This window comes from Botryllus schlosseri, chromosome 2 (assembly GCF_051294905.1).
Source record: "Botryllus schlosseri isolate E-star chromosome 2, Bs_hap1, whole genome shotgun sequence".
In the NCBI taxonomy this organism is placed as follows: Eukaryota; Metazoa; Chordata; class Ascidiacea; order Stolidobranchia; family Styelidae; genus Botryllus; species Botryllus schlosseri.
The window spans coordinates 12,118,060-12,142,746 of NC_137237.1; the positions used below are offsets into that span (position 1 = coordinate 12,118,060).

Sequence of the window (24,687 nt, forward strand, 5' to 3'; positions counted from 1 at the left end):
AAACGCCGTATAGCTACTCGGCGTCTGAACAGACACCAAACGCCGTATAGCTATTCGGCGTCTGAACATAACAGACGCCAAACGCCGTATAGCTACTCGGCGTCTCAGAAAACCAGACGCCAAACGCCGTATATACATTCGGCCGCCGCGCGGCGTCTGGCGTCTGGCGTTTGGCCTCTGAGCGGGTTTAACCCCTGTTGTTGCACTAATGTCAGAGCAGTTATAGTTTATGCAATCTCATTCAGAAAGTATCTACAATTTCTATAGAACTTGACTGAGCTTGGAAGGTTGGAAAATAGTCAACTATTCCACAGTACAAAATAGATTTTATAAAATAGACCCAGCGGTTTCTGATCAATGAGGGAATCTATAATTATGCTTGATTGCACTATAATATGCAAGTATATAAACTCCGTCTCAAAAAACACCAATATCAATTTATCAATCAATTCCTTTGCTCTAGTTCACCTTATATTTATATGTTTTCAATAATTTGCCTCAAATATGAATTTGAATAAGTATTTATGTTCCTTCAGTACAATGATCGGGTTTGATATACATCAATGACAATGTGAATAATTGTAATGCTTGCAATCATTTCAAATTTTGTCTTGCATGAATATAATCCACTTCGTAGGGTATAAATGACCTTCTTGTATTCAAATTATACACATAGTACACCTTGTCGGTGTGATCTATATCAAGGAAGTATACCCAAGCTCAATGTATCAACTTGACAGGCTGTGTCAGTGAATATCTTGATATAAGACGTGCTCTGCAATAAAATGCATTCAAGATCAAGACGCTTGCTGATTGATTTTCGGAAATCATTAATGAAGGGATGTCACAATGATCCACCATATCAGAAAGCAAGCAGGTGGCTTCACATACCAGTGGTGTTGTACACCAGACCTGTTTCAAATTGAAGCCTGGGACCAGCTTATTAAGCCTATGTCTGTGCTAAAATCTTAAGCCCTGTAACTGTCACGGCATCGTTGTGATCACCTACCTATGCAATGTCCTAAAATTAAATATGTTAGTTAAAACATGTCACATACTTCTTTTGCGCATATATGCGTACTGTGATATTCTGTGCGATGTTACATAGTTTTATATCTATAACATCACTTAGATGGGCTAGCCTAATAGCATTTGGATGTGATTTATTGTGTGATAAATGCATCATTTCATATCGAGTCACTTTAAAAACTGCCTACTCAATATATCTTTGCTTCCAGTGAGGATTTAGATGTGGCGGGGCTTACTGCTGATGCTAGCTTCTTGTTTTACGTACTACATTGTACTTTTATACTTTCATAGCGATATCTGGTCGTGTAATTTTGACTGCCGCCTAGGCAATCACTTTACTTCATTAATGAATTAGTGATAAATATTCTACTTGTTGTGTGCAACAAATAGAATGACAGCAGTGAACCATGACCATGCTGCAAGACTGGTGAGTTGATTTTAGTGATAGGAGCTTGAATGCAGGTAACGTTTCAAATGTCAACGTTCTTCAGGTGACCCACCTGTCACAGCAAAGATCCTCCGGAAAATACTGCGACGTGTGTGTCTGTGTCGCTGAACAGAGGTTTCTAGCTCACAAATGCGTATTATCAGCTAACAGCGACCAACTGGATTCCCTTATTCTGGTGAGTTTACAAGCTATTTGAACTGATCACTGCCATGTTTTTTCTGGTGTAGATCTGAAAGTTACTCGTATTTTAGCTTCTATCATATATATATATCAGGAATTGAAACGTTTTGTATATTATTAACTGAATCTGGAAATTGGGGACTTTCCACACTGAAGAAAGGCACTGATGAGTAGAAACGGCTATTATATGGATCATTGATCCGCTGTAGCAATCCCTATGCCAGAAAATAGTTTAGAAAATGATTATAGAGTGTTGTTGTACGATGGGTAGCCTATATGTCCGATCATCAGCCTCTTTTTTGCGGGGTTTTGGATGCTGCATATCTATGCACTCATCTTAGGGGCTCATCTAACAGAGGTAAAATATATTTTATAGGATGCTACTGATGAAGACAATGCCAGCCATGATATAGAAATAGAAATCCATGGAGTGAGCCCCGTTGGATTCGAGGTAGGTGCTATTTCCTACAGGGTTGGTTCGATTATGTTCACAATAAGAACAATTTCGTTCACAATAAGAACAATCTCATGTTCACAATAAGAACAGTCTCATGTTCACAATAAGAACAGTCGTTAAATTCGCAATAACATCATTCGCAGCACCAACACATCCCCCGGACACGATGACCGAGTGGCAACATAGTTCGAACACAACCCAGACATGATGTCCGAACACCCCCAGACGCAATGTCCGAGTGTCAACGCAGTCCGAACACACTCCTGACATGATGTCCGAACACCCCCAGACACGATGTCCGAACGCCCCCCCCCCCCTTCAGACACACCCCAGACATGATGTCCGAACACTCCCCCCCCCCCTAGACATTATGTCCGAGTGACAACGCATGCTGTCCGAACACACCCAAGACATGATGTCCGAACATCCTCCATACACGATGTCCGAACTCGCCACGCCCCAGACATGATGTCCGAGTGTCAACGCAGTCCGGAGACCCCCCAAACATGATCTTATGAACACACCCCAGGCTTGATATTTGAACACAGGCCGGGGCATGATATCCGAACACGATTTCCGATTGACAACGCAGTGCGACACCTGGCTCATGATATCCGAACACCCCCAGACATAATGTCCGAGTGTCAATGCAGTCCGAAGATACGTGTAGATAATACGTTACTCAATGAGAGCAACGCTAATACTTGTGATGTCATAAATGGAGCAGTGGAGTTTGAAAATCCAACGTTTCTGCGATCAATGACCTGATTGTTAATATCACACTATAGTGTACGAACTGCATTGACACATCGGACATCATGTCTTGGGTGTTTTCGCACTGTGTTGCTACTCGGACGTCGTGTTTGGCATATGTTGGTGCTGCGACTGACATTGTTATGAATATAACGGCTGTTCTTATTGTGAACATGAGACTGTTCTTATTTTAACCATGACAGACCATATTGTGAATTGGCACAGTCCGATCCTACCTCAGACATCGTGTCTGGGGTGTCTTCGGACTGCATTGACACTCGAACATCATGCCCGGGGGTGTTCGGATATCATGACTAAGGTGTCTCCGCACTGCGTTGCCAATCTGAAATCATGTTCGAACATCATGCCCCGGCCTGAGTTCAAACATCAAGTCTGGGGTGTGTTCATAAAATCATATTTGGGGTGTCTCCGGACTGCCTTGACACTAGGAGGACATCATGTCTGGGGCGTGGCGAGTTCGAACATCGTGTCTAGAGGGTGTTCGGACATCATGTCTTGGGTGTGTTCAGACTGCGTTGGCACTCAGACATCATGTCTAGGGTGTGTTCGGACTGTGTTTTCAATCGGAAATCGTGTTCCGTCATCATGTCAGGAGTGTGTTCGGACTGCGTTGACATTCGGACATCATGTCTGGGGGGTGTTTAGATATCATATCTGGGGTGTGTTCGGACTGCGTTGACACTCGGACATCGTGTCTGGGGGTGTTCGGACATCATGTCAGGAGTGTGTCCGGACTGCGTTGACACTCGGACATCATGTCTTGGGGGGGGGTGTTCGGACATCATGTCTGGGGTGTGTTCGAACTGCGTTAACACTCGGACATCGTGTCTGGGGGTGTTCGGACATCATGTCTGGGTTGTGTTCGGGCTATGATGCCGCTCGGACATCGTGTCCGGGGATATGTTGGTGCTGCGACTGATGTTATTGTGAATATAATGACTGTTCTTATTGTGAACATGAGACTTTTCTTATTGTGAACATGACTGTTCTTATTGTGAACATGAGACTGTTCTTATTGTGAACGAAATTGTTCTTATAGTGAACATGAGATTGTTCTTATTGTGAACATGAGATTGTTCTTATTGTGAACATGAGACTGTTCTTATTGTGAACGAAATTGTTCTTATTGTGAACATGAGATTGTTCTTATTGTGAACATGAGACTGTTCTTATTGTGAACGAAATTGTTCTTATTGTGAACATGAGATTGTTCTTATTGTGAACATGAAACTGTTCTTATTGTGAACAAAATTGTTCTTATTGTGAACATAATCGAACCAACCCTCCTCGCTATTTCGGCTATTTGTTCTGAGCTCTACATGTTTTTCTATCAGGATTAATACTTTTTTTCTCGCTTGGAGTTGTTTGCTTGTTTACCTGCTTTGAACCAGACGGTCAACTTCGGCTGCACTTATTTATTAATTTTTTTATTCGGATTTGGAGCATTTGGCTCTGCCACTATAATATATTTTGAATGCGATGAAAGGATTAGATTATTTTTTGTCTGCACCATCATGGTACCTAGGCGATGGAGATGCAATGGAGCCATTGGGTTATTGAGTGTTTTGAGCGCCTAGCGTGGGGCCTAGTTGATTCTAGCCATGACCTACTGATTGAGAAGTCGATGCTTTAGCCTACTATTGCACAATCTCTTTCGTGCTGTACAAATTTCGTGGGATCATGGATCCAAATTACCAACAAACTGACTGTGCAGATCTATATACGAATTTGACAATACTGTGAGATGTTGAATTCTCGTATTTCAGATTGTTTTGGAATATTTTTATACGGGAGTGTTAAGATTAGAACCGTCGACCGTTACACACACTTGGATGACTGCCGTTTACTTGGGACTACCAGATATTATCAACCGTTGCAATAGTTATTGTCAGCAATCGGTCTGTGTCACTGCGCATGCCAAATTGCCGACAGCGCCAAGCAATACGCTCACTACAGCAAATCAACAGGTAGGCCTATATTGTCTGCACTCTTTCAGACTGTAGATTTCATAATAGCACAACAGTTCCTAGTTATAGGTATGCGACAAGTGATGTATTAGAAGCACATAATAGTGTGGGTAAGGGTGGACTATGCGCACCAGCTGATTTTTGTGGCATCGGTATTATGATAAAGATGAGGCCTTCACTACTCGAGTTGTGACTGTGTAGCAAGCTGAACTGGGCAGACATCCTGTAGCTATATCAGCCCGAACTACTATTCGTCATATAGTATTATTTGAATGCCTGTTATTTAATAAAACATACCATGTAGAGCAGGGCCGGCCAACCCATGGCCCGCGGGCCACATGTGGCCCGCGAGAAGGTTTTGAGTGGCCCGCGAGGTAATTTCCGAAATTGGTAATGTTATCAAAATTGAATTGCACAGATTGAACTTGCAAGGCCAACCAAAAATTTGATTAGTCTCTCAGCAACACTTGAGATGTGATGACTAAAATATCAGTTACGACGCATTGGCATTTCCATGAGCCGGTCACACTTTGGTAGATCTTCGTACATTTCAATAAAGCAGAATAATTTGCGATAAATTTATCAAAAGTAAATATTTTCTACACGCTTCGCGCAACATGCTGTCACTCGATTTCTTGCTTTTAATATTGTTACCCCTATGTGAAAATGAAAGAACACCTATAATACATCAGATTGAGTCTAACTATATTCTCAATTACGAGACAAAGTGTCGTTCAACATATGCGACCTGGCGTTTGCGCTCGCAGAAAGATCGTCGACTATGAAACCTGGGCACAAAATGATTGATGCATGTTGGTCGAAGCTTTCGAAATTGATATGTCCAGGCGCTGAATAGTCCAGTCCTGGCAGACTGAGTCAAGTGATATACCGCAGGCCCGCAATATAGTCAAGTGACAATAATATTGAGCTACGAGCTTCCAAAAATTTTCGCGCTTCGCGCGGCTAGTGGCCCGCGCAATATTTCGTCGATCGCATGTGGCCCTTTGGCTGAAAAGGTTGGCCAGCCCTGATGTAGAGGGTAGTGGGGAGCGGATACCATGGAAAGTAACTGCACCCTCTAATGAAGGGATGGTGCGAACCCCTGTAAAGTTCTGGTTCGTGTGAACACGAACCTTTGCGGAAGCTACCGTGTGAACGTGAACCTATGACGTTATGTTACTAATGACAACCCTACATTTCCGTAAAGTTATATGTTAATGTACATTAGGGCTGTTCAAAAAAAAAATTTTTCCTGAATCTTGCTGGTTACGTGATTAAATCGTTAGGTTGCCTTAAAAAACGACGCACACCAAATTTTAATTCATTCCAACCAATAATCGCTGATTTCGTACAGTTTGAAAATTTTGAATTTACCCAAAAATGCAAAAAAAAATTTTTGTCAGATTTATCTGTTAACCCCATGAAATCGTTGCGCTGTCTTCAAAGACGATGCAAAACAAATTTGACTCAATTCCAACCAGTAGAAGTGGAGCTATTTGAGTTTTTATTCGATAATTCGGAGATTATTCTAGATCTGTGGATAATCCAAGAATTATCATCGAAAAACTCAAATAACTCCGGTTCTACTGGTTGGAATTGAGTCAAATTTGTTTTGCATCGTCTTTAAAGACAGCGCAACAATTTCGTGGGGTTTACAGAAAAATTTGACAAAAAAATTTTTTTGCATCTTTGAGCAAATTCAAAATTTTCAAACTGTACGAAATCAGCGATTATTGGTTGAAATGAATTAAAATTTGGTGTGCGTCGTTTTTTAAGGCAACCTAACGATTTAATCACGTAACCATCAAGATTCGGGAAAATAAGCTATTTTTGAACAGCCCTAATGTACATTATGACTAGCCACGACTCTAGGCCATATTGTGCCACAATGCTAAAGTACATGCTGACTTTTTAAACGTCACCTAATGTATCAACTGCTAAAATATTTCCACAAAATCGTTTGCCAATAATTTTTTCAAGGACTCGGCTAGACCGTACAGATGTATTCTTACTAGTGTAAGACCGGTTTCTATGCTTCCACCAAATATTATCTTAAAAACAAGTTTACAGTAGCCTACACCCCAATCGGACAGATTTGGTTTTGATGACACCATAAAGGCTGCTGCACACTGGCTTTGCGACACGACTAAAACAGGTAATTCCCCGATCATGTCGCGCTCACGATCGCGGTAGTTGCGTTCTTCTGCACACTGGGACACCGAGTCGTAACGTCGGCCTATCTGTTCTGTACCAACTTAATGATTTCGTAACAGTATAGGTTCTTGGTTATTACTATTGAAGGACACATCAAGATACCTCCTACACAACACATGTGTTTTCAATGTGTACTGACAGCATATTGCTGATGCTCCGAATTTTGATAAGGAATATACACCATAATGTCACTAATATATTCTCAAATTCGTTTAGTATTTCAACTCAAACTCAAGACGCAGATGCACAATATACAGTACCCAAGATACAAAGAATATTAAGTAGAAGGAGTCTAATCGTTGAAACGCCCTGACATAGTCCATCAATCAGATATTTTTATAATATATAGGCCTACTCTTCTTGGCCTACCGGTACTTTAGTAATGTCAAGCATGTCAGTGGCATTGGCGGGCTAGCGGTCATGTTCTCTGTTATTCATCTTGTATTGTGAACATAGAGTAATCTAATTATCAAATATATCTTCATCTTTAAGTTATCAAGTTGAGGTTGAATCATTCTTTTTCTGGACTTGTTGGATATCATACAGCGCACTGCGTCAATCCCGCACAGCCTTCACTGTGTAACCCTAGATAAATTACGCATCTGGTACACGAGAATGTTAGATTAGGAAGTTTAACGATTAGAAAAGATTGCAACAGCACCGCCGAACTAAGAGCAAGTGCTTTTTTTCTACTGCGACTGAGCCCGCAACTCGCGACAAAGTTCAAAATTTTCAACTTTGTCGGCGAGTTGCGCAGCCCACTCGCTGACGCTTTGTTGCGTAGTCTGGCGACGCGGTGTGCATGGTTTTGTCACAGACAGCCGCGATTCCCTCGTTTTGTTTTGAGCCAGTGTGCAGCAGGTTTAAGGATCTCAAATCAAGATAGATCCCGTACGCCCGATAGATTTTTTTACATTAAACATTGATGCATTCTTTATATCAACTTCGTTGATGTAAATAACTGATTGATTGACTAAACACAATTCACTGACTCCCTACATGTAGCGTGTTTCATTCTTGCTATTGTGTGATTGCGGGCAAAGCTCACAGCAGAAAGTCACCAAAGATTCACAAGCAGAAAACTGAATATTTCGAGCGAATAGTTTTGGAAATTGGCAATGTGCATACTCATGCTCATTTAGTGCTGAATTTCATGCCGCCAGAGCCATGCGGAAAGTGGTTCGAAGTTGAAATGCAAAGAATTTCAACCAAAGATGTTATCATGTCGTGAAAAATTGAATTACATGAAAATATTCACAGTGCCGAACCTACCATGGCTCGTTTGTGAACACGAACCTCCAAATTCCAAAGGCTCACACACAGAATGCGAATGTGAACCTCATGTTCACACCATCCCTACTGCTATGGCCCGCCTCATCCGCAGCACTACCGTACCTGATTGATTTGTTTGTGATGACAGTTAATCGAACTTCTATTTGCTTCTGTTATCCGATACAGCACACTGCTTTGGTTCCCGGCAATAATACTAAAGCACAACCACAATCAAACGGGGATCTTGTACAAGCGCAACTCACCACCAATACCGTATTGTCCACTGCGACAAATCAGGTAAGGGTTCTGTACGACTAGTTTTTATCCGAATAATCTTTCATATACAACTTGTTGACTTACAATAATGAATGCATGCTGTGATACTCATGCTCCTCATTTTCCAGCCGAAAGTCAATAGCATGGTGAAGTTTAAAGAAGAAGCCACCAGGCAAAGCATGGTTGATGCCGCCGCCAAAGGTGAAGTTATTGAGACAATAGCTCGTTCCATGGTTTGAGACTGTCTGAATTTTTATACTGCACTATTATACTAATTTCAGTCGAACTTATTCAACTTGTAAAATACAAGGAGGCAAAAAACTTCTTGGGTCAACTGGACGGAATAGCATGCTCCATCATTACTTAATGCAGTGGTTCCCAACCTTTTCCATCTCGTGCCTCCCTTGGCCGAAATTTTAGCCAAAATTCCCCCCTTAGGATAAATCTGCCCGATGAATAAAAATGCTCATTTTTTCCGCGTAAACACCTGTTGACTGTGAGAATAAGACGGGCGGTATCGAGTGTTTGTTTCTAGCAGTGCTGTAATAACACTTTGTAGAACTCCAAAAACCATGGTCTTGGTCCCAATCACACAAATTCTGGAAGGCTTGACTCAACAGACCCCCACACTTCCATTTGTGTTTTCGGCTTACCGTGCACCAATCGCTAATATAACTACTGTGAAAAATCAGTATCCATAAATTTACTGGTCTCGCGATTTTTTTCTCAAGTTTGCGTATGCATTTGGCCAACAATAGTGGTACTTTCATATATAGAAGGGTTGACCAGACTCGAGTTTGACTCGAGTCACCATTTTCTGATACCTAGACTTGATCGAGTCATTTTCTCAAAATACGGAAACGACTTGAGACAATCTGGGTATTGACTCGACTTGGACTCGAGTCATTGTGCATGACTCGAACCAAGTCATATGACTCAAAACTATAACACGGCCAAGACCGACATTTCATTGTAATTTCGAAGAACAGTAAAGTGACAACCCTGTTGGAATTTTGTCTATTTATCCTGGTACTTGACAATGTGAAGAGAAACTGCTCAAAGTGAGGAAAATTATTATGTCATAAATCCAAATCATTCAATATCACCAAACAGTGTTGACTTGAGTGGGACTTGGACTCGTTCTCGAGTCATAATACCATGACTCGGACTCGACCGTCTGCTCGGTGACTTGGACTCGGACTTGACTCAATGGTGAATTGAAAATGACTCGACTTGACTCGAGTCAAAACTATGAAAGTGAGATTGACTTGTGACTCGGAGCCTCATGACTGGGTTACAGCCCTGATATATAACATACACGTGATCAGATTCCCTGCTGGAGCGCATTGAAATTTTGGACACCCATTACGTTTCGGCAACATTGCACCAAGTTTACCACGTCTTTTTTCGATCGGGTAGCTGTTCACTAAAAATAAAGCAATGCTAGCGATCTCTTTGACTTGAATTGATAACGTTGGAATATTTAGTCACTGTCTGAAAATGTTGACTTGAAAATATAAGATAAATACTTTCACTAGAGGCCTTGTTGTGATAGATTCGGCACGACATTTACTCGCTTAGGATATATTTGATTGAGAAGCCGTCGCTGGCCTACAAAATTGTCTTGCGAACTGCAGCACATCTGAACTAGTTAGAAAGAAAAAAAAAGGGTTGGGGGGGATTTGTATATGAAAAAGAGATTTTAGATAGCATTTGAACATACTTTCAGCAGACAAAAAACAGCCATAAGGAGCATACGTTCGGATATAGCTGGTTGTCTACATGACATCTCGAACATGAACAATTTGGGAAATCCGTTACAATTCTAAAGTGGAATTCCTCCCTAAAAATTGCAAAATTCCCCCCAAGGGGGGAATTCCTCCCCGGTTGGGAACCACTGACTTAATGCCTCTAGGATGGGGCTAAACGTTATTCATTTGCGTTTTGATGCCGAATTCTTGGACATTGCTTGTCGTGTTACTGGTAGTGCTACAAAAATTGAGGTTTCTTCTATCATCAGTTGATCTCGTCATGGCCCGCAAGACTAAGATTCCAAGGGAGGAGACGTTTTTCCGAATACAAAATGCGTAATGCAGCATCGTAGCAGGGAATAGTAGTTCATAAATACCATCGGCGACGTATTGAGCACTTGCAACTTGGCAGTAATTGCCAGTAAAATTCCTCAGATTTGTGTCATTTACAGAGGTGGTGAAAGTAGACGCTATTGGTACTCGAGTTGAAGTAAAAGTAACAATGTAAATTTTTACTCGGGCAGAGGTAGTGATTACGAGAATACGAGTAAGTAAAAAGTAAGTCAGTATCCTCTGAAAACTTGAGTGGAACTAGTAGTCTAAAGTCATGACCGCTTGAGGTAATGGTGCAAGCAGACGAAAAATTATTGGAGTAGGCCTACTTCAAAAATGTAGAAGCACTTCTTCGCTGACCATGTCTGTTCACATTTACAGACATCAAAAACCAGCCCGTTGAAATAAGGGAGAAGCAAGGCGAATCGGAGACGCCGGAAAGCAAAAAAGCAAAGTACGCGACGATGGACGAGGTACAGCCTATTGGTGCAATTGCCGGTTTCTACCCGTGACAGAAAGTTTCACGTTGCAGAATGCCATTGCGTGGAACCCGCACTCGCAGCAGAACGCCGGTGCCGCACAACCAGCCGTAGCGGTTCCCAGCAGCGCGGTGTCGCAGGTCGTCGTCAATTTCGTGCAGGGTTACGGGGGATCTTATCAGTGAGTGCAGTACATTCTTACAGTTACCGGTGAATTCGGCACTTGGCTGCCCCTAACCTGAATACATTACTAAAGCAGTTCTTAACTGGGGTTCACACAAACCACAGCGGTTTGCTGGTGGTCAAGGCACACAGCCAACTCATACAGCAGAAGTGACACAAATTTTCAATAAATATTCAAAATCATTTGTTTGTTTTGTCTGGAAATCATGTTTTAATGGTTTTGTTCATTTTACATCGAGGGTTGGGAGCCTTTTTTGACCGAAGAGCCATATTGACCCGATACGTCGAATTCTAACTCCCAAAGAGCCATAAATGTCAATCAACTGTTACAAAAGTGGTACATCAAAATTGAAAATTCGTGACGTATTTGTAGCACTAATATATGGGATTCGTAGTGTGCGCAATATTTTTGTGCCCACATGCGTAGGTGGAACCGAACATGTTCACTACAGCAGTACATACTTAACTTACCGCAGGTTGTGATACGTCAGTGACGTGATGTTAGGGGAGGCACGTGAGGCAGTGCCTCGCATGTCAGGGATGAGTGAGGAAAAACTGTGAAACCTTCAATGATTATAATTGGTATTTTTTTTATCGGTGTTTATGAATAATTAGATTTTAGACATGTCTATCCCCAAAATCAATTTTCATATTTGTTCGAAAATAAAGCGCGAAAGGAGAGGCACGGACGGGCCAAGCCTCACTCATGATAGCGGAACTTATTGTAAATAAGTTGATATTATTGATATTGATATTTATACTGATATTATTCAAATGAAATTGTCGCGCTGATTTCGAAAATCTAAACATTGATCGACTTCTAAAGTATTCGGCGTCACATAAATTCACCAACAGGTTGCTGAAGTATTGATAAATTATGTACAAAATTTAAAATTTGTCAAAGCGCCATATCTTCTACCCGAAAGGGCCATATATGCCTCGCGAGCCGCAGGTTCCCGACCACTGTTTTACATTGTCGTTGATGCTTACTGCACAGCTCATTTTGAACACCGACATTCTATAGTGGGCTACCGATAATGTTTTAAACGGTTAATGCGATAGGTTTTTGTGACTGGACGAAAATCTGGGGTTCGCAGATTAGCGTTATGGCTCGGCAGGTGAGTAAAGGTTGAAAACCGTCTCATTCGCCGATGTTCCGAATTCACAAAGTGCCATATATTACAATTAACGCTCATATTCAGTGAAACATTCATTATAGATTATTAACGCAATATGCATCATCGCTTTTATAATAACAATAGATTACATTTCTAATGCCAAATTCACCGAATGCCGAATAGCTGACATCGTCCTGTGTGTTGTTTTGCAGAGCCGTTGATTGGCCCGGTAACGCAAACCAGCCGTGGACGCAGCTTCAAGTGGGGAAAGGCCAGATCGTCGCCACCGGCATGATACCGATCGCGTCGCAAGTGAAATCTGAAAGCGTTCAGAATTCGCCCGTGCAAATCCTCGCGGCAGGTGATACAATTCGTTTGTATCAAAATTTTCGCCGTTGTGAAACGCCGAAAGATTACAGTACGATAAAATGATAGTAACGAGTCGAAACGACTTCAAGACGATATCTATCCGTCGCAAACTTTCACCATGGCCTTAAATGGAGTGAAAAAGTAAATGATTGTGATAAAATAGGCCTGCACGCTAGGGCTCTTCAAAAATGACTTTTTTCCCAAATCGTACTGGCTACTTGATAAAATTGTTAGGCTACCTAATTTAAGCCTACACACAAAATTTGGTTCAATTCCAGCCAGTAACCGCTTTGCTACAGGAGAAGAAAGTTTCTATTTATTATATAAAAATAAATAATAAAAAATTTGAAAATTTTCTGTTCACCCCATGAAAGTGTTAGGCTGTCTATAGAAACGATGCTCACCAAATTTGGTTCAATTCCAACCAGTGGAAGCGGAGTTATTGCCGTCGAAAAATTTGGATTTGAATAAAATAGTATTTACGGTGACCGATTCTTTGTTTATTTATTATAGTTGTGCTCACCGTAAATACTATTTTATTCAAATCAAAATTTTTCGACAGCAATAACTCCGCTTCCACTGGTTGGAATTGAACCAAATTTGGTGAACATCGTTTCTATAGACAGCCTAAATTTTTTCAAATTTTTTATTATTTATTTTTATATAATAAATAGAAACTTTCTTCTCCTGTAGCAAAGCGGTTACTGGCTGGAATAGAACCAAATTTTGTGTGTAGGCTTAAGTTAGGCAACCTAACAATTTTATCAAGTAGCCAGTACGATTTGAGAAAAAAAGTCATTTTTGAAGAGCCCTACTGTACGCGTTTGCAATTCAGAATGCCCACTATTAACCACTAAAGCCATGTGACCCCTTGACCAAATCTAGTGATGCTACTTACTCCAGCACTTTCTGTTTACTACCTGTACTCAAAGTAGTTGTGACTGGTCTTGAAAATCACTACTGTACTCGCAATCGAGTAGAAGTTTACGACTGACTTTTGGCAACTTTGACCACCTCTACTTGAAGGCGGTAGTAATCGAGGATGGCTCGATATCCAGCACACGCTTCCTCTGCCTTGCTCTCCACCACACTCGCACTGTAACGAGCATGACACTCTTGTTGTTCAGATCAACAAATCAGTAACGCTGCTTCGGAGGGAGCGGCCGGTGCCGGTTCAAGCTCACCCGTGTCGTACACTACCCTGTCTTTGGTATCGCAGGATGGGCAGCCCGTTGAGGCTAGGACTGACGGTGATTCCGTGTCGGCCGACGCGGTTAGTTTACTTTTGTTTCCTGTTACTTTATAACGGGTTTACGACTAGGGCTGTGCAAAATGGACTACGTGAGGGGTTTGATCCAGAATCGCGTGTTGCGGTTCGAGCTGCGTGTCACTCATGGTAACATTATAATAGTATGGATGGTCTGGAAATTTAAAAAAGTGTATCTAATATGCGGCCGCATGGGAAATAATGCAGATTTCACACCACATAAAGTTAATTTAGTATTTTTTCAACAATGTTGCATTGTGCTTGGTGACAATGCCGCAGGTTGTAACGCGTGTGACATACGACTGGGTGAGGTTTCTAGGCTTCCTCGTTTGGAAAAAAAGCATCAGACGTGTTACACTCGTTGATAGCTCTACTGGGAAAGGGCGTGTAATTATAGTAGGCTGCTCTGAAAATTCTCTCCAAAAACTCTCTCTTGACTCAAAATCATTATACAATTAGTAGGCCTACTCGAATCGTTGCACCAGGTCACAAGGTTCCGAGTCACAAGTCGATGTTGCTTTTATAGTTTTGACTCGAGTCGAGTTAGAATCCAAGTCATTACGGTCACTGTTCGGTTTTCAGGACAATCCGCTTCAACCCACTTTTTTTCAATTCTGGTCGAGTGATATAGAATGGCTCGCATTCATAATGTGGTATTTTACTCAGTCGACAGTTTTTGGCCCTATTTTTTATCAAGCCTGACAGACGAAATACCAATAATGTGGTAACATAATTATTTTTTTAAGTTAAACAATGTAATGTCTGTCTTGACCGTCCTAGTCTCGAGTACAAGCTGCATCAATACTGAAATTGATCGAGTCAATTTACGCATTTGAAAAAATGACTCAAGTCGAGTCACCAAAAAATCGTTAGTCGAGTCGTTGCAACCCTGTGTTGTATCCAGGCTGATTTGCGGCGTTCTGACGCCTCTGCGCTTTTCCCAGGCCACGCCGGTCTTAGCCACGCCGGCGGCTGCTGAAGGGACGACAAACATGCAGATCTCGATACCGGCCGTCGGAACGCCGAACCCGCGAACGCAAGCGACAGTGCGGGCACAGGAGTTGAACTTGGACAACATTCATTTCACACAGATCAATAACGACAACGGCGAGCCCAGGTTGGTTTACGCGTTTCTGAAGGTCTGACTTTTGGGGTAGAGTTCCGGGCAGAGGCGGTCAATGTGGAATTACTTCTAGGTTTGCACGCTTGCTCTGCTTCCTCAAGGGGTTATGATTTTAGGTTGCTACTAGTTGTAATTCACAGTTTTCATTTTTTTAGGCAACATTTTTTTGAAAATCGCTACTGATACTTGTATATAAGTAAATATTTATGGAATTATCAGTACTTGAGTACCAACAAAGCACTGGCTACTTCGATCACCCCTGATATCCGGTGCTACTGTCAATTTTCAGCGTCTCTCGTCGCGGTAATGTCTGATGCTGGTCTTGAAAATTTTAGTGTTTCTTAACTACCAAGGAATGCCACGTTGTTTCTGTAGTGCGTCACGATTCTTTTTTAGATTTGAATTTTGTCTCTTACTAGTACTTGTATACTCGACAATATTCTGTTTCGTGAGTTGCTAAGAGTCATCATCAGGAGCAGACTTGGACAACCGAAAATTTTTTAGATTTTTTAACTTTGATTGGAGTTTGAATTATAGCTATAAGTATTTTACAAATCAGACTAGGATTAGAATTATAGCTTCACTGTTTTTCCAAATTACGTTGTAACCAGAATTACCGAATTCGTGAAAACTTGATATTGAAACAAGCTCAGTTCATATGATGTCTGTGTTCGTTCTCGTTAGAGATTAGCAAATGTCCGTACAGCGTTTCGCACCGTGCTGTTCTGTATCATTTGCAGGAAACCATAAATAGATTAGAATTGAAATTAGAGTGTGGAAACATTCCACAAATTAGATTGTCAGCATTCTGCTCTAATTAGTCTAAATAGACCATTAGAATTATCCAGTTTTGCGATCGTTTTAATCTTTACACGCTCCTAGGTTTGCAGCGGCGCAGTCCGTCGCCACGACGTCCAATTTCGTCCATCCTATCATGATCAACAACATCCAAATAGCTAACGCCGACGGCACGAAAGGCGACACCATGCTCATGCAAGTACGACACGGTGCCGGCGTGAATTCTAATCCCCTGTTTGCTACGTTTGTTGTGTTTTGTCGTGTCAGAATCAGGTGGAGCAGCTGCGCATTCAACACCAGCAACTGCAGCGACTGAGGCAGCTCGAGACCGGGGAAAGCGTGGAGATTGCGGTCGGTGTCGATCATACGAAAGTGGCGATGCCGCCGTCTAAACGGAAAAGGAAGTACGTCGTGTGTACACTTGCGAAATTAATTTTGTGATCTTAGGGAGGAGGATGGGTCGGCACCAGGGCTTTGTAGTCGGTTCACTTTACCACCAACTGTGACTTCAATATTCCAGCTACGATTTCGGAAACTTTAACCTAGAGCCCGACCCATATCAGTTCGCCGATAATATTGGCAATTTTAGCGACTTTACAGTCTGATAGCAGGAAATCAGATAATTATAATTTCTGAGTGCTAGACTGGGGATATTGATGCATTTCTTACAGCTTACATACACACTTCCAGATCTATCCTCTAGTTTATTTCATGTCCAAGTATAGCACTGGCTGTAAAGTTGTTCAAATAAATGCTGTGAGGTATCCACAGATCTCCAACATTAATGCTAATCGACCAAGTAAATTAAACATTCATTGCATTTTGACGTATTATTATTATTGCCAAATGAATCGAACTATTGTTTTGAATTGAAAGGAACGTTGTTCGCGAAAAGAAATTTGTTATGTGAAAGTCTGCCTACGTGAAATATTTAATGACATATGTAAATGCAACCCCACTGTTTTGTAGCATTTGAGAGCATTTGGCTCGATTTTAGCAGTAGTCTAAATGGGAGCATTTTACCAAATGCAGCTCCAGCCAGTCTTTCTCAAGTCTCGACTCCATCAACAGAAAATTTAACGAAACCCCACCGACCATGCATCAGTCGACTGTTGGTTTTTCAGAGCCCCGACGAGGGTGGCGAAATCTGAAGACGGCTCTCAGAGCATTCACGAAGTTCACACCCACAATAACGTCAGGAAAACAAAGAGCTTGGCAGGTTCGACTTCAGTTCTATATTCTGTAGCTATAGCAGTAAATGTTGTGATGTAATTGTTTCTTACACGGTTAAGATTCGATGAGAAAGAGGCTGTCTTGTCAAATAGTACTTTGCTTGCAGTAGTGGTGGTCAGTAATGAAGCACTTACACTTTTTGCAGTACTCAAGTAGGTTTGCTTTGCGCTACTTACTCGGCTGATTATGATTTGAGAGTATTTAGTTTTTCAGGCACTACAAGGCCGTGAATATTCACTTTTCTAGTTGGACATTCGCTAGCTCTACTGTACTCAAGTAAACAGTTACGGTGTTACTTCTACTTACTACCAGCGATGACTACATTGACCTCCTCTTTTTGTCTTTACTTTGTACCCTCTTTATCCTACTAAATGTCAAGTTTGCTGGAGTTACTATTCTATTGTGCAGCCTATTAGAAATGATATTTATTTTATTTCACTCGGTTATTCGAAAATCGTCCTGCTTCGATCAGTGCTAAGACCGTTGTCTTTCGTATTGTTCAGACTCTGTGCTAGTGACAATTACCAACGATCACATGGAGCACCTGTACAAGAAATACCCCGAGATTAAAAAGGTGACTGCGGCTGCCCCCCATTCATAGCCGCTGTTGAATCAAATCTGTGTTTTCTTTTTGCAAAAGGAATCGCCCGTCGGCGGTACTTGCGACGTAATGCAGTTGCTTCAACACGGAAAAGCAAGGCAAAGAAAGTCGTCGGAGCAAAATGCTTTAAACGTATGTTAGAGACTGGTTGTATTTAGGTCATCACATACTCCATTTGCAATTATAGTTGTTTAGCGTTGGGACCCCGGGATCCTGGGATTTGAAGCAATCCCGATCCCTGGATCAATCCCGATGAAATCCCGGGATTTGTAAACAGCATCTACCAAGGATTACGTAGCGCCATATCTCTTATTTTGGTAATAATGCAGTGTCACAAACTCGGCTGATTGTCTAAAACAGTGGTCTCAAACATGCGACCCGCGAGAACATTTTCTGCAGCCTGCGTCACAGCGTCAGCATTTTGAAATTTCAAGTTTCGCCAATATTTAACTGGAAATTTCTTATTTCGGATTTGACAACGTAAAACCACTCCAAACACCCGAATCGCTCTCACGTGTCATATGTCCGATGGCTGCGATCTTTTGGCGCAAGAGTTTTTACGTTGATATGATGCAATTGTCGTCTAGTATATGGTGTCTAACGGTGTTGGGATCAAGTCAATACCTTCGAGTCACGCGTCATTTCACATTTCGACTCGAGTCAAGTCAATCGATTTTCAAAGGTGACTTAGGTCAAGTCAACTCGATTTTTGGAGGTGACTCGAGTCAAGTCGAGTCAAGTTAAGCCAAGTCAAGTCACGAGTCAAGTCACAATTCAAGTCAAGTTGCCTTTTCGAAGTGTGAAGCATGATAACGTCATTGCATTTTGCTAGCTGTCTGAAATACTGATGGAGTGGTCATTGATATTGAACCGATGAACGAATATAGAGTTATTATACACGCAAGAAGGCGCTGTATCGCTAACTATAAACCTCTTTCGATGATAATTCTTGGGTTATACACCGATCAAGGATAATCCCAAAATTATCGAATAAAAACTGATATAACTCCGCATCTACGGCTTGTAATTGAGTCAAATTTGTTTTGCATAGTTTTTGAAGACAGCGCAACAATTGCATGGGGTTGGCAGAAAAATTTGAAAAAAAAAATTTTTGCGTTTTTGGGCAAATTCAAAATTTTCAAACTCTACGAAACCCACGAATATTGGTTGGAATGAATTCAAATTTGGTGTGCGTCGTTTTTTAAGGCAACTTAACGATTTTATAACGTACCCAGCAAGTTTCAGGAAAAAAGGTTATTTTTGAACAGCCCTATTGTGTAGCTTGTATGTGTATTTTAATACTTATCCAATCCCGGGAAATCCCGGGATTGAGAAGCGAGAATCCCGGGAAAATCCCGATCCCGGGATTTCAAATTTGATCCCGAAGTCCCAACCCTAGTTGTGTTATCAACGAAATATGAAATTGTAGATCGGCCTTGTCATCTGGCCAAGCCTGTATAGCCGAAAAAAACAATTTCTGTGTCCAAATTTTTGAAATGTGGCCGTGTTTTCGGATGGTTGGCTGCAAAAACTTTATAGCTAATTTATCTGGCAGTATATTTCCCAGATGCAACACCGAATGGCACCAAATTACTTGGTGACTAGAAATTCAAACACGGTAATTATTCAATTGAATAGTATATTCATATTGAAACAAACCCGAATATTTTCGGCTGACACTCGTCAGCGGTAATCGTCAGCATCTAGTAGAGAATAGGAAAGAACATTGTATATCAACAATCGCATCACAAAATATGACGTCACCAGCATGGGAGAGAGAACGTTCAATGCACTATTTTTCGGTGGTACACGAACTCCTTTCGTTGACAGAGTTTGGATTGGTGCATTTTGATAAAAGTCGACTCCAAGGCACACAAGTGGAAGTGTGAACGGCCCCTCCCAACGACACGAAATCTGTCACCTGTAATTATTGTAATGTGCACATATGCTCATTCAGCTTTCTGTGATACTCATACTTAAATTCTACTACCAGAAAATACCTGTATATATGAATATGAAATCACTGTTCGGTGCTCACGTCTGGCTGTAGAAACTGGCGCGTTTGACCGCGAAGGCTTGATGTTGCCTATTAATCCTTGATCATGACCGCTGTTACTATAGTTAATCATGTATCGTCATTTATTTTTCGTTTCAGAACACAATTCGTACTATATTAGACACGACAGGCATCGTCGAATCTGGAGACGTCCGGGTCCAGGACGCAGTCTGCTTGGTAAGCGGTCTCTCTTTCACGGCGCCCTCTCTCTTATTGTAATTACCTCTGAACGCTTTTCGCAGATCATGGACCGTTTCACAGTGCTCCAGGAGCACATGAACGACGCCTACGTCCGCAAGCAGTTGACTATCAAAGTCAAGCACTCGATACACTGCAAGAAGTGGCGGCTGAAAAGGCATAAGATGAGTGAGTTCGTTCGTTCATTTAGAATTTTTATCAATTCAAAACACCAAAATAACGACAGAATGCACCTTTATGGTACCACATAGAATATTATGCCAGTTCTACATCACGTTAATGATAAGTTGGTATTTTTTTACCATTTCATTGGAGTTTGTGACAATGCTGTGGGTTGATCACGGCCTCACAGATATGTCATTTGCTACATGCTACATGTTTCGTCTGTTGCGATTTGATCAATCAAGGTTTCAAAGGCTGCTACAGTGGAAAATTCACTCTTTGTGGCATGGAACGTATAATTTTAGCAGTCGAAAAAATCATCTCTCGCCAGGGTTGCATCCAGGTCACTAGGTTTCAAGTCACGAGTCAATTCTACTTTTATGGTTTCACTAGAGTCAAGTCAACTCCAATTCCCCGCCGAGTCAAGTCAGGGTTCAAAGGTTCGAGTCTGAGTCACAGTGCTGAGGCTAGAGTCCAATTCATTGTGTTGACTGTTCATTTTCGATATCAAACCTGTTCAGCTCACTTTTTACAACTATGTTTGCGTGATATCGAATGCCTCACGTTGATAATATAGTCGTTTTCCTCGCTGTACGCGGTTTCTGGCCCTATCTAACAAATATCAGGAATAATTGACGAAATACTAATAATGTTGTACCTCGTTGCATTGAATATATTGTCCGAGTCTCGAGTCATATGACTTGGTCGAGTCGTGTGAAATGACTGGAGTAAAAGTCGAGTCAATACACGAATTGCCTCAAGTCTATAGTCGACTCATTTTCCATATTTAAGAAAATTACTCGAGTCGAGCACTCGGAGCATCTAAGGCGGTAGTTAACAGACCTAAATATGGCGACAACACGTCATTTAGCGGGTCGTTGTTTCGTTTTTTTCAGAGCAAATGGAGATGAATTCGGGATCGTCGCCGGACGCGCATTCGTGGAACACCAGCAAGTCGTCCGTGTCGAGTTTCAACATGGACGCGGACATGTCCGCCGCGTCTTCGCCGGACGTGCGAACGACGTGGGTAGCCGATTCGAGCATGAACAATTCTAGTAATTCCATCATCGTGGACGACGGAATGCACAGTTGAGACGGACACGGGGAAAACGAAGGTTCCCACGGAAACGGAGTAAGAATCTGGAGAATGGACTCTCTGCGCACGACCGAGCGATCCGCTTTCACGACTGGATGAAAGCGAGAGTTATGAAATGTTGTCGGCCGATAGACAACGATCGGTCCTGCGTCGATCCTTTTTCGACGTTTTAGTAGCCGATCACTATTTATGTATAACATCATCCTTGTCCATTGTCATCGTTAGGGCTGGGCGCGATCGAGTGTTCGAGCATTTCGTTTCTGTATCGAGTATTAGCAGTCGGGTATTTGATTGTGACTCGTTGTGACGTCACGAGAGTGTAGATGTCGCAGAAAGTTTGAATATGCCACCATAAAGAAAATAACCCCAGTCTCCTTCGACCGCATTTCCAGAGGTGATCAGTAAAAAAGTACAACTTTTTCCAAGTACTGGGGGTGGATTTTGCCTACTCGCGTTACTCGCACAACTAGGCATAAAATACTTACTTTATTACTTAGAAATCGATACTTTTTAGTCGGGTAGAAGTTGATGTTGTTACTTCTTGTTCTACTCGAGCACCTGCAAAGGCTGCTTCGTCCGTCTCTGCGTATTTTATTGCACATTGCTGTTGGTTGATTGTGACTTCAGAAAAATGTGTGTGACATTGTTGTACGTGTTTTTAACGATGTGACATGATTGGTCTAGCTGTCAAATGTTGAACAGTGGGGAAAAAAGCTGTTAAAACTCCATGGGGGCGTGTATTTACAGTAATCGAAAGGGTCGTCTCTCGTTACTCGACTCGAATCATGAAAATTAATGCTCGATTAGGATTCAGAGTGCGCGAATCATGCCCAGCCCGAGTCATCATCGTTAGATTGGTACATCGTTTTACGCCACGCGTCCTGTTTGCTTTTCCTACTTTTTCATTGAGGTTGTTCTTGAGTCTTTGTTCTTGCGTTTGAGTTGCATCAACTTTAGACAGGAAATTACACTGCGAATCAGCGTCGCCGATCCGATTTGTTGGTTCTCACTATCAGAGGTGGTCAATAACAAAGTACTACTAGTAGGCTTTGCCTAATGGCACTGCTTGTGTGGATAAGTTTTCAAAATACTTACACTACTTGACACTCTGCTTACTTTTTACACTTCTACTGTTGCAGAGTAGAACGTGGTTTTGGGATTGGTTTGTAACACTTTGGTGAGTGAAATTATCATGTTCACTGGATGAAATACGTCCATATCATGGCAGTAGAATGTATTTTCTAAAACTGCTCTATTCATGGAGTCGTTAGTCGCCAAGATGCATCTTGCGATTTTGGAAGCAACCCTTTACGATTTGCTATTATGAGACACTTTTCATACCCTCCATTTTCTCCATTGAATAGAACTGTCTTAAAAATCGCTGGTTCTACTTATATTGAAGTAGAAATACTGACCACTTTGACCACCTCTGCCCATAATTCGACATGATCCGTAGAGCCTTGCTACAGATTTGATCTCCCCGCTCGAGTGGCGCAGCGCACATTTCATCTAAGTACTGTTTTGTGAATGATGTCCTCGTTTTATCCATATATCTTCACCTACTGCCTATCTTATGGAATGTTAATGTTACCTGTTGCGTAATCATCACCCGAACAATTAATCGATGTAGTATCAAGCGAAGGAGTATCGATTTATTCACTTTCACGCGGCTTCAGCGCGTCTGCCGCCAGCACATCATGTCTTCTGCAGGCAGTCGTCCTGGTGTTGTCGACTCTAAACTGTTCAATGCAATGGACTATTTTACATATTGATCCACTTGACCGGCTCAATAGCTAATGAGATGGTTTTCAAAATCACTTTGTGGATCAATCGAAGTTTTGAACGCATTTCAGACTTCTTGCGAGATCTATTGTTTGGTGCTTTAGGGAATTGCCAGCGTTAGTCGCTGTTGGGACCTTCGAAGGTCCCCATGTTTTCAAACTGATCTGATTCCATCGTTGTAAAATATTTTCTTAGCTTCTGTAAGATGTAAATAAATGCGTTTTATAGATGTTGGAGAATTAGCAGGTTAAGGATTGCGTGACTCAGGTATTGCCGCTACATGCTCTTTTACATCATGCTTATTCCTTCGTTTGTTTGTCAGGTTTGATCACTGAGACAATAGGTTGTTGTGCTGCAGATTTGAAGTACGGGATCGTGCGAGTTTAGACGCGGCCACCATAGTGTAGGTGTAATTATTTGCCGTGTGTATACGATTTGCGTCGTTACTGGGAGTGTGATGAAACGTCATCCCTAATGCATTTACCAAGTACTTACAATCTTCGTGGCCACAATGAGTTAGCAGGGCATAGTTTTTTGTTCGCTTGACAATTTTCATCTATTCATGTCACAAGACTGCGGGGACATAGCAATACGCCACGAGACTGCGATACAATCGAAAGTTGGAAGGTCTCGAAACGACTTGGAGTAGTCTTTAATCAATGACAAAATCAACAAAGAGAACGCCTTGAAAAAAGAAACATATTTATAAGATTGAATATTGGTTCTTCGGACATTAGGTCGAGCCGGGTACCAGTTTGAGGGATCCTACTTAGCTGTTCCGGCATCCTCCTGTCTGTTTCTTACATCGCATTGTGTCGTTTCTCAAGCAGGTGAAGGTGATGGTACCGTCGTTTCTGCGCTCGGTACATGTGTCGTTAGAACAGGGGCTCAGTTCAGTTCGGTCTATTGACAATTTTTATCAGTTCAATACACCACAAAAATTGCGATACAATTACAAGAAAGGAAGGTGTCGAAACGACTTGAAGTAGTCTGTGGAATCAGCCACCCACCTTGGCCTAGGCGATGTAGGCTAAAGAGGAGGCATACACTGCACACTGAATGAGAAGTATAAGAAGATAGCAAAAAAGCAAGCGACAAGTAATGACGTGGCATGTCCCTGAAGACGAGATCGATAGGTCAGGTCGTGGTCCGGTAATCTTGAGGGCGTACTAGTAGCCTATTCATTTAGTAGAAATTGCTTGTATTTCGACTTGAATGTGGACAATGGACATGCCCAAACCACAACTATGGGCGGCATGTGGTCTGCTCCGCCGCCTTAGTTACACTATGTCAGTTAGGGTTTTGTTAATAGGCTACTTTTCAACACTCTATTCCTATCAAAGTTACAATACGGAATTCTTTACTGGGGTGCTGCTTGCAAGAATACGATTGACCCTCTGGAAAAACAACAACATCGGATCATCCTCATCATTGGCAAAGTTCACGGGGGCCTGGTTGTGCAACTGATAAATCGCTACTCAAAAGATTTGGTGTTCTAAACATAGAAGATATGAGGAAACT

The 24,687-nt window shown here is 41.8% G+C and overlaps 2 protein-coding genes across 4 annotated transcripts in view; both read left to right on the forward strand.

Moving 5' to 3' along the window:
* Positions 1-24,687, forward strand: part of LOC145433575 (centrosomal protein of 19 kDa-like) — a 198,790-nt gene that overhangs the window by 168,810 nt on the left and 5,293 nt on the right. The gene's annotated exons all lie outside the window — the stretch shown is intronic.
* LOC145433571 (uncharacterized) lies at positions 207-23,395 on the forward strand. Of its 3 annotated transcripts, none has more exons than XM_080310701.1 (19): positions 207-1,456; positions 1,521-1,652; positions 2,034-2,108; positions 4,655-4,855; positions 8,528-8,638; positions 8,746-8,818; positions 11,083-11,174; positions 11,234-11,361; positions 12,694-12,842; positions 13,978-14,123; positions 15,062-15,234; positions 16,123-16,237; positions 16,306-16,442; positions 17,163-17,257; positions 17,775-17,845; positions 17,912-18,004; positions 20,028-20,105; positions 20,171-20,294; positions 21,185-23,395. In XM_080310701.1, the coding sequence occupies exons 1-19, from the start codon at positions 1,421-1,423 to the stop codon at positions 21,379-21,381; spliced, it is 2,226 nt and encodes a 741-aa protein (XP_080166827.1). In that variant the 5' UTR covers positions 207-1,420; the 3' UTR covers positions 21,382-23,395. The 3 variants fall into 3 exon arrangements, with proteins under 3 accessions (XP_080166827.1, XP_080166828.1, XP_080166829.1); XM_080310702.1 differs by having other exon boundaries at positions 11,264-11,361; XM_080310703.1 differs by having other exon boundaries at positions 11,267-11,361.

Bases quoted from the DNA above. Each gene is read 5' to 3' on its own strand.
- LOC145433571 (XM_080310701.1), top strand. From the start codon at position 1,421: ATGACAGCAGTGAACCATGACCATGCTGCAAGACTG. The intron at 1,653-2,033 runs GTGAGTTTACAA...TATATTTTATAG, and splicing joins AACTGGATTCCCTTATTCTG to GATGCTACTGATGAAGACAA. The intron at 8,819-11,082 runs GTGAAGTTATTG...TCACATTTACAG, and splicing joins GGTTGATGCCGCCGCCAAAG to ACATCAAAAACCAGCCCGTT.